This window comes from Poecilia reticulata, chromosome 4, assembly GCF_904066995.2.
Source record: "Poecilia reticulata chromosome 4, P_reticulata-male-v2, whole genome shotgun sequence".
Classification (NCBI taxonomy): Eukaryota; Metazoa; Chordata; class Actinopteri; order Cyprinodontiformes; family Poeciliidae; genus Poecilia; species Poecilia reticulata.
This window is the reverse complement of record NC_088833.1, coordinates 33291938-33306724: the sequence shown is the minus strand read 5'-3', so window position 1 is coordinate 33306724 and position 14787 is coordinate 33291938. Positions and strand designations below refer to the sequence as shown.

General features: G+C 37.7%; 1 protein-coding gene and 1 long non-coding RNA gene across 2 annotated transcripts; both read right to left on the bottom strand.

The window, feature by feature from the left end:
* Positions 1-1531: 1531 nt before the first annotated feature.
* On the bottom strand, positions 1532-5965 carry LOC145551532 (uncharacterized). The gene is made up of 3 exons (XR_014087403.1): positions 5769-5965; positions 5605-5652; positions 1532-3031 (listed from the first exon to the last, which is right to left on the bottom strand). It is a non-coding gene; the product is annotated as an uncharacterized LOC145551532 (long non-coding RNA).
* A 1301-nt stretch (positions 5966-7266) lies between these two features.
* On the bottom strand, positions 7267-12049 carry mrpl55 (mitochondrial ribosomal protein L55). The gene is made up of 3 exons (XM_008408157.3): positions 11853-12049; positions 11501-11720; positions 7267-7894 (listed from the first exon to the last, which is right to left on the bottom strand). Exons 1-3 carry the CDS (start codon positions 11903-11905, stop codon positions 7745-7747), a joined length of 423 nt encoding a protein of 140 aa, XP_008406379.1. The 5' UTR covers positions 11906-12049; the 3' UTR covers positions 7267-7744.
* Between the last annotated feature and the right edge of the window lie 2738 nt (positions 12050-14787).

The window sequence follows — 14787 nt, the reverse complement described above, 5'->3', positions numbered from 1 at the left end:
TGGTGGACAAGGAAGTGTAAGTCTGGCTGCTCCAGGTGGGCTTTAAATTGTTGTGATAGTAATCACTTGTTTTTCATTTGTCATAATGATGTGCTTAGATGTGTCGATGTTCCAGAACAACTGAGTTATATATTTGCATGACCGTCTGCAGCCATCAAGAAATGCAGAAGGTTGTTAATCATCCACAGATTGAATCCAGGTGAGGCAGAAAGGAAACACTTAAAACATGTAAGGCAGGTGAAACACTGAACTAAACCTGCTAATGACTGATTCAGTCTGTTGATTCTTGGGTTGGTAACTGGTTAAACTGAACTGGTCTATTCCCAGATAGCACAGAATGATAGAAACAACTAGTGATGGGTAAATGAGGCGTTTCGACTCATAGCAACACTGTATTGACCTGCTGGACATTAAAAATTCCTACAGGCAACGTAGTGATTTGATGACTATACAATAAGATTTAAGTCTTTGTATTTTATTGAATTTTATATGTTGTATTATGTCATATCTTCAGTTACAATTAAAATATATTTGATATAGAGTCAATAAAGAATTCATCGGCTTGTTTTTGTATCTAGCTATGTCTTCTTTCATCAGATGGTACCAGCTGTTAATGTCCTGTCTGCAGCCCGACTCTCTACATTCTGGCTAGATTTGGATATTGAATCAATTCACTGTGTTTTTGTTTTTCTTAGCTTTTGGAAGAGCTGTATAAAATAGCCATGTGTTTTAATATGACAGGATTTATCAATTAAAGTCATACAATGTTGTAATAACATAATTTGTGTGTTTGTTCCTTACTGTGTTGTTCTCTGAATTAAATGTTGTTTTAAATTGTCTCCCCTCTTTCTCATTACCCACTTTACTGTCTGACCTCTCTCAAATAAAGGCCAGTAGAGCCTATTAAACCTATAAAAAGGAAACTGATAATCTGACCAGTTCCTCCCTTCAGACAGTCAAACCGAATTCTTATGTCTCAGGTTTCTAATGAGAAGTTGCAAACTGGCTGTTTCTCAGATCAGCCAGTTTGCTGTCCTGAGACAGAGGAGCAGTAATGGCCTGAAAAAAGAACATTGACTCAAAAAAGTTCTGGCATAGCTGAATTCTAATTTTGGGTCCGATCCACCTTCCAATTCTACTTGCAATGTTTCTACTTACCAAAATTTATAGTGATTTGATGACCAAGTCTATACAATAAGATTTAAGTCTTTGTATTTTATTGAATTTTATATTATGTATTATGTCATATCTTCAGTTACAATTAAAATATATTTGATATAGAGTCAATAAAGAATGTGAACATGTACCATAAAGTAAAAATTTAAGTTAATGTGTTTGGAATGAGAATGCATGGACTGTTTTCCCACATATTTTTATTTTTAAAAAAGTTTTTAAAACTTTTTGAAATTAAGCCTGTTAAGCTTTTTTGACAAAACTTCTGGTATAGAAAAAAATTAAGTAAACATTACATTTACAGAGAACCCTTGTTTTTCTTAGGGGTTGCGTTACGAAAATAACCCGTGAGGCGAAATCCGTGAAGTAGTTACCTTTATTTTTTTACAGTTATTACACAGCATAATTAAATACTCTACATTGAAACCAAAGATCAAAACCTGTTTTCAGGTCAGCGGATGTGCGTGTGCATCTATCGGGCATTAATGTGATCCGGAGTCATGTCATTAAAGCTTCTCCTCCAACCTGCCCCGCCAGATTCACAGCTGTATCTACGGAAGACCAACGGATCTCATCAAACGAGCCTCCGGTCGGGTTTTGTTCTGCCTCTGGCCAGTTTTTTTTTTTTTCCAGCAGACATTGATAGTTTCAGTTTCCATCTCCTGAATGACCAATCTGTATTAAACACCGTAACGTTATTGGCACTCAGGTAGCGCGGAGACTGTTTTTAACAATCATATGGTCAATTAGGACTAAGAACACTGTGGGGAAAAAAACTGCACAAAAAAATCTGCGAAGCAGCGAAACCGTGAAAAGTGAACCGCGTTACAGCGAGGGTTCACTGTATATGAAATAATTTATAAAAAGCAACTGAGTAATTTGTAGAATGGCTGCATATCCGAGTTTATCTAGGTGAATCTGAGACTTCATTCTCATGCCTGGCCTCATAATGCCTCAGCATCGAAAAGGTGGATTTATTTAAATAAGACAGTTTAGTCAAACATATGCGACACTTAACCTGCAGAACATACTATAAAAGTAAACTAAAAGTCAGTTTCAGCTGAATTTGGGTTCAGACAGATTAAGTAGAAACTGACAAGAACCAGATGAAATGACAAAAATGAAAACAAATTTATTTTCCAATATAGGATCAAAATGGTCCCACTTAGGAAACGTTTCCTTTGAAGCTGCTCCATAGATGACAATGTAAAAGATCAAGAATTTATTTGGCAAATGCTTTTGACAGATTCGCTTCCTTATAAACACAGTTTGGCATCCAGTGTCATTTCGAAACAGTTCCTGTATTGGTCACATGACTTACATGCATATTTCTGTTGATTTTACATTGAATCAGTTGGGCATCAACATTGATTCAACCTTCATCTGAATGTGGATCTACATGCAGATTTGGGTTGATTTCATATTGAATGAAAGCTAAGGATTTATGGACTTTTTTAGGCCTGATAGGTCTATATAACATACCACTAAAAGTTTCTTCACTCGTGTTAAACACTATATTATTGGCTGATCATGGGTAAACTGTGTACAAAAGTTTAAAAATGACAACATAGGTTTGATATAACATTTTATTTAAGAAGAGAGGGACAGATCTTTAAACATATTTGACTCCTTTTTGACTGTCAGAACAGTTTGTTGTCCACAGAAGAACAGAGTCCATGAGGTTAAGCTTTGTACTGTATGAACCAGGGAAACGGTACAAGTTGTGGTAACCCCAGTTAGACTCTGGTTGGCATCACTTTGATTCCTTACGATGTCTTCGATGTGTAATGAAGCCACTTCTTGACAGTTTTACTGCAGTCCTCAAGAGTCAGCGTTCGGTCAAACTGCAGAGCAACGGCTGAAAAACACAAAAATAAAAGTGAGGAAGGTGCCGGTTAGAAATATGATAAACATTTGAAAAGTTCTGAAAGACATTGAAAGATTAAACGGTGTACTGGTTATAGGTCTGAGAACAAATACAAACCATATAGTTCCCCATGTACACTCACTGTTAAATTAATATTCATCTTATTTGTTCATGGATACAAATGTTTAAGAAAGGATAGAGTAGTGGGGCGAGGAGGGGGAGTATTAATTTACATAAAAGACTCCTTTAACATCAATGAGATAGTCATAGACGAGCATATATCAATAGAATCTATATGTTTAAATGTTTGTCTTTCACCTCGTATGAATTTTAACATTGTGGTGGTGTATAACCCACCATCAAGTTGTAGCACAACTTTTTATCATAACTTAAAGGAATTGTTATCAGGATTTAAAAACAACAGTGAAGTAATCATTTTGGGAGATTTTAATATAAACTGGATGGACAATAAATTGAAAAAAACACTGGGAGAACTGACAGCAAAATTTGATTTTCACCAGTTAATTCAAGGTCCCTCTCGTATCACTAAAAACAGTCAAACTTTGATAGATTTAATTTTTTCTAATAAACCTGATCGAATCATAAAATCCTATAACTTGGTGTGCGGCTTATCTGACCACAATATTACTCTCATTGCCAGAAAATTGTCTCAAAATCGCTTTGTTACTCGCCATAATACTCAAGGTTAAAAAGGTTAAACTATCACTTGACAAGGGACAAATTACTGGTGCAGTTTTTCTTGACTTGAAAAAGGCCTTTGATACAGTGAACCACAATTTACTAATTTCTAGGCTTTCATCATTTAATTTCTCAGAACAATCATTGCTTTGGTTTAAATCATATTTGGAAGATCGTGAACAATGTGTTGTCATTAATAACAGCAAATCTGTCTTCTGCAAAATTGCTACAGGGATTCCGCAAGGAACCATCTTAGGTCCGGTCCTTTTTAGTTTGTATGTTAATAGTCTTCCTGACATTTGTCCTGACGTCAATTTGCAAATGTATGCTGATGACACCATTGTTTATACATCGGACAAAAGCGGTACTGTTGTCAGTGAAAAACTTCAGAGCAGTCTGCAGAGATTATCGACATGGCTAAAGGACTCTTGCTTAACTCTAAATACAAACAAAACAAAGTGCATTTGCTTTTCAATTAGAAAAACCACATCACAGTATTTGAATATTCAGATCAATGGGGACCCTATTGAACAAGTATCACAAGAAAAATATTTAGGAATCATTCTAGATGCTCAGTTAACTTTCAAGAGCCATGTCGATAAAATCTGCAAAACTGTTAGATCAAATATAAATTGCTTTAAAATTATTAGACATTGTTTAACACTTCACTGTTCAGAGATGTTTATGAACTCACTGATCCTCTCACATTTTGCCTATGGAGCTACTGTCTGGTCTCAAACTAATCAAACTACTCTCAAACCTCTAGCAAGTCTTTATAATCGGGCCTTAAAGGTTTTATATCAAAAGCCAATTAGATTCCATCATTGTCGCATTTTGGCTAAATTTGGAATTTTGGATTTTACAAATTTCCTAAATTATAACGTTTTAAAACTGATTTTTAAGTGTTTAAATGGACTAGCACCCATGCCATTAAGCGATTGCATACAGACATTGCAGGGCAATAGCAGATCTACCAGAGCAGCCTTGGAGGGAAATTGTAAGGTTCCCTTTCGAAGAACCACTTTTGCTCAAAGTGCTCTGTCTGTGAGAGGATCTGCAGCTTGGAACTCACTCCCTGTTCACTTAAAGTCTGTAACCAGTTTTAGTATGTTCAAAAATCAAACAAAACTCTGGTTATGCCAAACACAGACCTGTACTCATTCTTAATTTTTAATTTTTTTTTACACCTCTCTGAATATATTATGTTGTGTTGTTTCAAATGATTTCACTTCAATTTTTAGAGATATTATTTTTAGGAAAAAAAAGCCTATCTAGGGACAAGTGCTGCGAATTAGCTGTTGCTATTGCACCATAATGCTAACATGGGACTGCTGTTTCATTCAGTTTGTCTATGTAAATGTGTGTCTGTCCCTATCAAATAAACTTTGAAAAAAAAAAAAAAAAAAATATTTATCTTATGAGCTACAACTACATTTACCTATGAAGCTGCAGTCTAGTGTAGGATTTATGATGCTGCACTCATGTTAAAATGAGGGAATAAAGGCTGTTTATCCAAAAACTTAAAGATAAAATTCAGGGAGGATCAGGGTTTATTTAACACACCAGAGACAGAATAATAGAGCAAAAGATGATTTATACTGTAGTTGGAAAAATTTATAATTTATACAGAATAAACTTCCATCAGCTGGTTTAATCTTCAATCAACTACAAATATTTCCAAATAAGTTTATTAAATTCATTACAAAATGTCCACGTGCTGATAAAGACCCCACACCAGTAATAATAGACCAGTTCAGTTTAACCAGTTACCAACCCAAGAATCAACAGACTGAATTAGTCATTAGCAGGTTTAGTTCAGTGTTTCACCTGCCTTACATGTTTTAAGTGTTTCCTTTCTGCCTCACCTGGATTCAATCTGTGGATGATTAACAACCTTCTGCATTTCTTGATGGCTGCAGACGGTCATGCAAATATATAACTCAGTTGTTCTGGAACATCGACACATCTAAGCACATCATTATGACAAATGAAAAACAAGTGATTACTATCACAACAATTTAAAGCCCACCTGGAGCAGCCAGACTTACACTTCCTTGTCCACCACATGCTCTCCCATAGTGATGGACCATCTGAATCCAGGCTTCGAGGCTTGTACCGAGTAAAAAGGGGGCGTGTCCGATGAAGCCCTGCTTCGAGACTTGTGTCGTCTTGCTGAAAACCACGTGACTGGCAACAAACGAGGCCTCGCTTTGCCTGGGTCACGTGACTGCTTCATTTTGCGTGTCGGTTTTCAAAATAAAAGCACTATGAGCCGTGCTGCATCATGGGTTGTCCTTTTGGTCTCGCATCAGAGGATATTTGTCTTCAGTAGCCAAAATAAAATGAGCATTAACCGACATGTTTGATGTGTTTTGATCATCAAATATCCTCTGATGCGAGACCAATGTTACTGGTTTTATCAATTGTAGATTATGTTGTTTTTTTATAATTATATTTTTGTGATTTTGTGAAGACTGCAGATCCCTGATCTATACCTTCTAATGTTTTTGTGTGAGGAGACACAACAATCATGCAAGAATTCCCTGAACCCAGATACCCTGGTTCATTGCCAATATTAGGAAACTAATTCACCTAATATACTTGTTTTAGACTGCAGGAGGAAGCCAGAGTACCCAGAGAGAACCCATGTTTCAATCTCCACACAGGAAGACCCCAGACCAGAATGTCAGAGCAGTTCCCCCTGCAGAAAGGCAACAAGGTAAACAACTGCTCCACCATTCTGCTGAAGATTGAACTCTAAAATCTTGGTTTGAGCCCAAAAAAAGCTTTATTTTCTATATACATACACACTGATTGAGCTGTTGTGTCAGAACAGTGATTGGTTTTGTCTGACATCACTCAAGCTGCAATTCAACCAACCTCAACTAATAACCCAACATGTCCCACTAATCATCAGCACCTTTTCAGTGTCCTGATCCTAGTGTCCTAGAATCAGGACACTAGGTGGTAGTAGTTCTGCCAATTAGCAGAAATATTTTGATTTTTTATGCAGCGTTTGAAAAAGTATTAAGTCAGAATCCGTTTTTAATCCTGATGTGTTTTATGACCCAGACTGATGTTATGGATAGTGAGGGAAAGATTCCTGATGTTGAACATCTTTATCCAAAATGGAGATTCTTAATGGTACTTTCCAGGAAATTAAGCTTTTTTCATATTCTATGAAAAAGCAGAAATGGGTTCTCTCTGGGCACTATTAAAAGCTCTGCAGCACAATGGAGAAACAAACCACTTCCTGCTTTCTTTTTAATAATGCCACTGCACATTAAACCCACCCATTGATATAAGACCTGAATCAAAATAAGAATGTTTTACACTCGGAATCAACAGCCCTGAAATACAACCGTCACTTTTATTGCATAATTCATGTTTTTAGCAGCAGTCAACTGTGTAAATAGCTCCATCTTGTGTCCTGGCAAAGTTAATTGTAGTGCATTACATAAGTGACAGGACAGATCTATAATAACTAGCTACAATAACTATTAGAATTAATGAGTTCCAACACTTCATTTCCCTTTGGGATCAGTACAGGGTTTTTTTATTTAAATTGAATACAGTAAGGATTTAGTCCTTTAATCAGCTCATACATGTGGAACATTTCATCACAAGGTTTTGACTTAATTTTATAGATATTAAATGAAATGATAGTGGTATGTAATGTATTTATCATCATGTAGTATAAAACTGGTTGATGTGATGTCTGAAGGAGGATCTATAGCTACTACAGTGACTCCTGGAGCTGGAAATGTTGGAATGCTACCACCAGCATGGCTCAGTACAACCTGCTGCTATGGTAACCTGATGATCACCAGCATGCCAGAGAATATCAAACAGATCAGCTTTACATGTTCCAGATAGATGCCACACACTGCCATCCGAATCAGGACACTAGGTGGTAGTAGTTCTGCCAAATACTGCCACAACATAAACACATCGTTTTTACAGTTCTAACTATTTAGTCTAATTTTACATCAGTGAATACAGGAGTCATTTCTTTTTCCACAAGTGGCTGTAGCTGTCCACCTTAAAGTCATCTTCATACAGATCTACTGTCTGTGTTTTGGTCTTCTTCACTTCCCTCCTCTTCTGGCGAGAGCGGCGCTCCTCTTCAGACAGAGTCGACAGGTTTACAGGCATCTGCCAAAACACACAAACTGCACCATTTAGCTTTACTGTCTAAACTTAACTGATTCATATGATCTGGTTAGATCGAGATGCCCTACATTGTCATATACATTTTTGACCTTGTTTAGGTTCTCCAAGGCCGTTTACTTCTATTTTTCTCCATAGGCACACACCTGTGTGAACCAGCTCCAGTCTGATGTGGTGGTTAAAACATCCAAACAGAATGAGAACTAGTGATCTGCTAGTTCTCATTCTAGCAGATCACTGCTAGTGTACTTTCGAGAAAGCACACTTCTCGAAAGTGTGCTCTCTCTTTCTCGAAAGCAAAGTGTGTGACACACACACTTTGCTTTCTCGAACTCAAAGTCAGCACTGATGTCCACCAGGACATTTCATTTTCATGTTTCCTTCTACTGACAAGCTTTATGATGTTGCTAAATGTCATATATACTTGTGCCTAACAGCAGGGCTGGGTACATAGCAGCTCCTCATTTAAGTATTAAACAGTCTTTATTATTTGTGGTGCCTGGTGGCTCAATGGACCAGCATATCTTCCCTTTTTTCTCTGTCAAGCTACTGATGAACACCAGCAATACAAAATATGAAGCAAAAACTTGTTTTTGTTGATCTTGCATTATATTCACATTATCTAGTTTTGCTAAGAAGCTTAATCTTGTACTTTTAGTTAACTGCAAGCTAATTAAAGCTTCACAGTACAGGTTGTGTAGCAACTATGATTGCAGTTTTCTGGTCTATCACCGATCTCTAAAAAGCTTGACCTACAGATTCTGATTTTGGCCGATATAGATTTTTTTTGCTTGAAAAGTCGATAAATTGGCACCAGTGGAGTGACTGTTAACCACAGACGTGACCCGGTGGGCAGGCCCATCAGTCCTCTCACAGCAGATATACACAGGATAGTGACTCATTTTAAGACCAATCTCGCAAAAGTAACTAAATCAGGACCAGTTTATTCCTCCTGGTAGCAACCATTTGTGAAATACTGTAACGAAGTCCTTGAACAGTATATTTGCCAGTCAGAGAGCATGCATTCACTCTGCATGTTGAACATAAATTTAGATGGATCTTCACTGCTCCCAATGCCTGGTCTGCTAAAGATCAGTGTGGTGGGGATATTATGACTGTAAGGAAAAGGAGTGAGGAAAATGTTGGTTATTCATAAGAAATATTTTATTTTCAATATTGAATAAAAATATTGTAATTTCACTTTTTCCAGAAGGCATAGCAATCTAATTATTAATTTTATTGATATGGGTTTCTCATTTTGAAATCAATATATTTACTTTTTGGTGACAGTTTACAGAAATGCACCTTTATTTCCTTAATTCATAGAAATAAAGAGATTTACAGTGCTAAGGAAATAGGGTGAGCATCTCATAGTAGAATTTTTTTACTGGCACAAGGATGCTAACATTTAGAGCAATGTTTCCGTTTCTCAATACCAGTCCTCAGGGACCACTGCCCTGAAAATTTTAGATGTCTCTTTTTGAGAACACCAGACTGAAATGACTGCATGACATCAATAGAACTGCAAAAGAGGACCTCACTTTTTCAGAAAAAAAGGGAGAAAATAACTTAGAAGAAAACTTTGATTTCTGTAATAAATGTTCCATAACAGGTGAAACTTCCTGAAGGACTGGTGTGGACATGTCCCCACCAACTTTGGCCTGACAGGGACAGTCCCCACCAATATTTCATCCACCTTTTCTTCCGTATGTGCCTTCATCTATTTGCAGATAGTAACTCGGCAGCAGCTTCACGCTGTATTCAAAGCATTGCCAGCCAGTTAATGCTTCTTAAAATTTGTAAAACGCAAGTCCCCTCATCACCACATTCCCTTCTGCTATTGCTTTACATCGAGTCAGAAACATCGGTGGTTGGGAAAATGACACACACAATCAAGCAAAGAATCTGAAAAAGGTATTGATATTGTCAACACTACAATAGCAAGTTAAGATCCCAGGGGATCACATTTCACAGGTCAGTAAAAAGCTTTAATTAAAAAGTAAAGAAAGTGGACAGTTGCAATATAATGCTAGCTTAACTTTTATCACCTTAACATGTGCTCTTGCTGCACAGTTTGGAGTATTTTGGTTCTATTAAACAAGGCAACCCACACAGGTTTTCTGACAGATAATGAGAAGAGCAGGTATTTAAGTTAATCAACTACCGCTAGTGTTCAGGGCATCACTTCCTAATGATTGCAAAATGGAAATTCAAAAACATAAATCTGCAACAGACAGAATGTTTTGTTTGCTGTTTTTACAAACTTTTTTGGGTGGGAAATGCTTTTGTGGGGTTTCAGTATTAAATCCTGATGCACTTGCTCTGCGTTCCAGGCGCTGTTTATTGGCTGCCGTGGCAACGAGTCTGTTGAGCTGACAGATTGAGAAAAAAATAATAGTCACCCTTTTTTTTTATTTTCCCCTAGACAAATTGCATCGTTTGTTCGTAGAACGTGACAATATTCAGAGCAATCATCAAATAGGATGAAATATTTTGTAACGTATATAGGAGCCAAAGTTTGTTAAACTTTAAAACATGACTGTGACAGCAACAATTAGTAAAATTTAATTATTGGCCAATATAAAAGAGAAATTAGCTTTTTTCTCTCTTGTATCTTTACAGAATTGGCAGAAACCAAACTATTTATAGATTTATATGCAGAAATAATATGTATTTTTACACAGCTCAAAGCTGAGATGCTGATGTTTGGATAGAATCCAGTAATATCGATGGTCACTCTACTCTCCAACTGCCCCAACCAGACCCAAAAACGTTTTTGCGTCTTTATTATTTGCTATATTAAAGACACGTCATATCTCATCTGCTAAGTGTAAGTCAGCAGGGAAAAGATTTTGCCAACCAGCTGTGGAGTCAGAATCACATAATTGAAAAAGAAGTTTGCATTGACAGCCATTCATTTGGTTTACACAGAAGTTACTTATTCTACTTTTGAAATGTTTAATAACATTTTGATTGTTACAGAATCTCATGTTGTTGATGGTTTTAGTACTTGATAAAATCAGACAATAAAAGGCAACTATGTGATAATTCTTTACAAAAAATATTACTCAATTGTGAAACTGTTTTCAACTGTATTTGCAATCAGAAAATACAATCCGATTCCATAAATCAAAATATGACTGAAAAGTTCCTTTGTCATCACCAAGTGAAAGACATTATATTGATTAATTAGATTACTTCCGTTTTAACATATTTATATTTTGTAGTACGTTTAATACCTGCTAAAAGTTCATTTTCGAAAGATACTATTAATAGGACAAGCCTGATCAGGATGTATGTCCTAATATTTATCGAGTAAGAATGTATGGCATTCCCATTTAAGTTCTGGCATTATTCTTAGCACTAAAGAAGAAAAGGCCTTCCAATAACTGTGGGAGAATCAGCGACCTCCCCTTCTACCCGCCGCCTCCTTGTCCTCACCAACTGGCAACACAAAGTTTCATAATGATCCTGAATTCAAAAATATAAACTGCTAATAATACTGAAGAAAATAAAGAACCCTACAGTTCTCCATGCTGTGCAGAAACGTTGGGAAGGACCATGAACAGAAAGCCCCAGCCGGTCACTCACCAGGAGAAGCCGCCTGGGCTCCTGGTATCTGATGCTAACAGTGGAGCCGTCCGGGCGGACCAGGAGCACCGGGTACTGCCGCTCATACTTCTGCCGCCCGCAGCGGACCAACGACGTCCGGTTGGAGCTCAGCTGAGCTCCGTGACTGTGGAGGAAGGAAGTCGGGACAGCTGGGGACACTGGCTGGGAACCTGCGAGTGATATGCAAGGAAATATACAGCTACGCACACACGCGCATACGTGTATGAACACAAGACAGACAGACAGAGACACACATATCAAAAAAATGAGGCGCGCTGTCGAACCGAGCTAACACGACGACATGTTATTTGGAACCAACTGAAACGCTTACCGTTTCACCGAGCTGTGAAGACAGTAAAGCTTCTTCGGGAGCAGCTGGGCCATTACAGACTGGCTGGATGGAAACCCGCGAACCTGAGGTCACACAAGGACTAATGCTTTTCTTATACCCGCTAGAGGGTCATACCGCCACCTACCTCATCGGAGGGTGTAGGACAAAACGCTAAATCATAGCAAGATCAGCTACTGTTTTATATTTCTTTAACACTAACATCTGTAGCAATAATTCTTTCCATGTCCCATCCCTTGCACACCGCTCTCACAAAGATCTTAAAAGTTTCTTAAGTGGTATGGGGTTCCATTTGTATCAAAAATAAGTAGAAGTCATATGTGTAGATATGCCGTTGGTCTATGTTGCATGTAGATGTTGCATATGTCTACATTGCATATGTGTTCGCTGCACATGTCTATGTTGCATATGCGTTCGCTGCATATGTGGTTCATGTCGTTGGTCCGTGTTGCTATTGCCTGTTCTCGTCGCCATTAAAAAGTCTTGAAGTAGGTCATGCATGATCAAATAGTTTATTAGATATTACAAAAATGTTGGTCTTTCAATATCAGTGGTTTCAATAAAATTGTTTTCAAAATGTTAAGATTTCTACCTCGTATTTTCTTTAGGCATTAGTCAGGGCAGCTAACGAGGTGGAGGGGTCCTGGACCACTGAAGGGGGCGCTATTTCCCATAGATCCGCGGCCTTCCGATTTAATTTTTTTTTTAAATCTGCGATATATCTTCATTTCATTTTAAGAATGATTTATTTTCATAATGTAATTATATTAGTTGTGTTACCACCCCACGCCTCTAGAGGCAGTAAAAGGCCCAAAAAGATGCGACTAAGGAGCAGATTTAGAAGTACCCCAAAAACTACAGAATTTGTTTAAAACTGTGAGCTGAGCTGAAGTAAATAAAAGAGAGAAGTTCAAATACCTGCCGACAGTGAAAATTATTCTTAAAAATAAAGATATACAGATTTAAAAAGAAATTTAGCGCCCCCTTCAGTGGTCCAGGACCCCTCGACCTCATTAGTTGCCCTGATTAATGCCTAAAGAAAATACGAGGTAGAAATCTTAACATTTTGAAAACAATTCTATTGGACCCAGTGATATTGAAACATCAACATTTTTTTAATATCTAATAAACTATTTGATCAGACATGACCTACTTCAAGACTTTTTAATAGCGAAGAGAACAGGCAATAGCAACACGGACCAACGACAAGAACCAACGACATGAACCACATATGACTTCCGGGGAAGATGGCGAACCGGGCAGGCAGCTTCCTTTAAACCCTGATGCACTAATCCCGATTTGATAATTAAGACTTCTGTTTTTAAGCACTGAAAGATTACTAGACTTGCCTATACATTTTATCTATTTTCAGTCCATCTTTCTTAACCAACTTTCTAACAACAAAATATATAAAACGAGAAAAAACTGATACGATGGCTAAGCTAGCGGTAGCCTCCAAGAAGTGCTTTCCAGTTGCTGACCACGAGTACGCTATGGAGACTTCAATGCCAACAACCAAAAGGAAAAATCCCCCGACGCCTATCAAAACACCGACACCACCCAGCAAGGTAACTGTGTCTCCAAACGAGGAAGTCAATAACTCGATTGTGGAAGCCATTAACAAGCTAACAGACAAAATCGATAACTTCGGCGTGCAGCTACGTGATAACATGATGATGGTAGCTAACATCTCTAAGCTAGCCGAAATGAACGCAGCTGATATAAAAGACTGCAAAACGAAGCTATCTGGACTGGAAAAAGAGGTTCCTGTGCTTATCAAAGGAAATGCGGAGATGACGGAAAGATTGTTGGAACTAGAACGTTATAAACGCCGTTGGAATCTAAAAATCCAAGGCTTCAAAGAATAGAGCAATGAAGATACCCACAAAGAAGTCCTCGACTTCTTAGCCAAGATTGCGCCACACTGGGCCTGGTCAATTAACAACGTAGTGGACATCGCGCATCGTCTGGGGAAAAAAGAAGACGGAAGACATCGCCAAACACTAATTCAATTCAACATGAGACACTTCCGGGATGCCTTCTGGAAACTCACCAAAGATTCCAAGACGTGCAAGGAGATGGGCATCCACTTCCAGCAAGATTTCTGCAAACTGGATCGGGAGGCAAGAGCTGCAGTCTGGCCCAAAATGGACCAAGCCAGGAACGAGGGAAAACATGTCTACTACCGAGGGCACGTCGGCTACATCGGCGGAGTTCGGGTTTTCCCTGACTGACTGAAGGTCCAGTTATAGTCAGTGGTGGAGAAAGTACTCAAAAAATGTACTTAAGTACAAATACACAGACAAAAATGTACTTAAGTAAAAGTCAAAGTACCACATTAACATTTTACTTAAGTAAAAGTAAAAAAGTACTGGCTTTTAAAAATACTTAAGTATTAAAAGTAAAAGTACTTGCTGAATGCATTGCCTAATCACTATCATTAAGTGAACCGATCGTATTTAATTTTTATACATTATAAATGTGCCATTTTAATGAACAATGCCACAGATAAAGCATGTTTTTATTGAGTTTATTCTGTAACATAGTTTAGACTTAGATATGTGATTCTATGCATCATAATTTCAGGGATGGAAACATCTCGTCTCCTGTCCTAACATAACATGAACTTCACTTTTTTTGCCACACATTTATTTTGAAAGAAATCCAACTGGCAGAGGAGGACATGGAACCAAGGAGCCTCGTAGCAGAGTTGTAGTCTGGACCACTGAACCCAAGACCAAATCAAAACCAGCACCCCGTGCTACATGACAATAAAATTAAGTGCACCTATCAAAACTGCTTCTCAAATTGATCTGAAAGATTCACTTTCCCATAAAAACACCTAGATATTAAATACTTAGAGCTGAAATAAATTTAACCAGTGACAATTCAAACTCTTCTTCATTCTGTTTTGCTT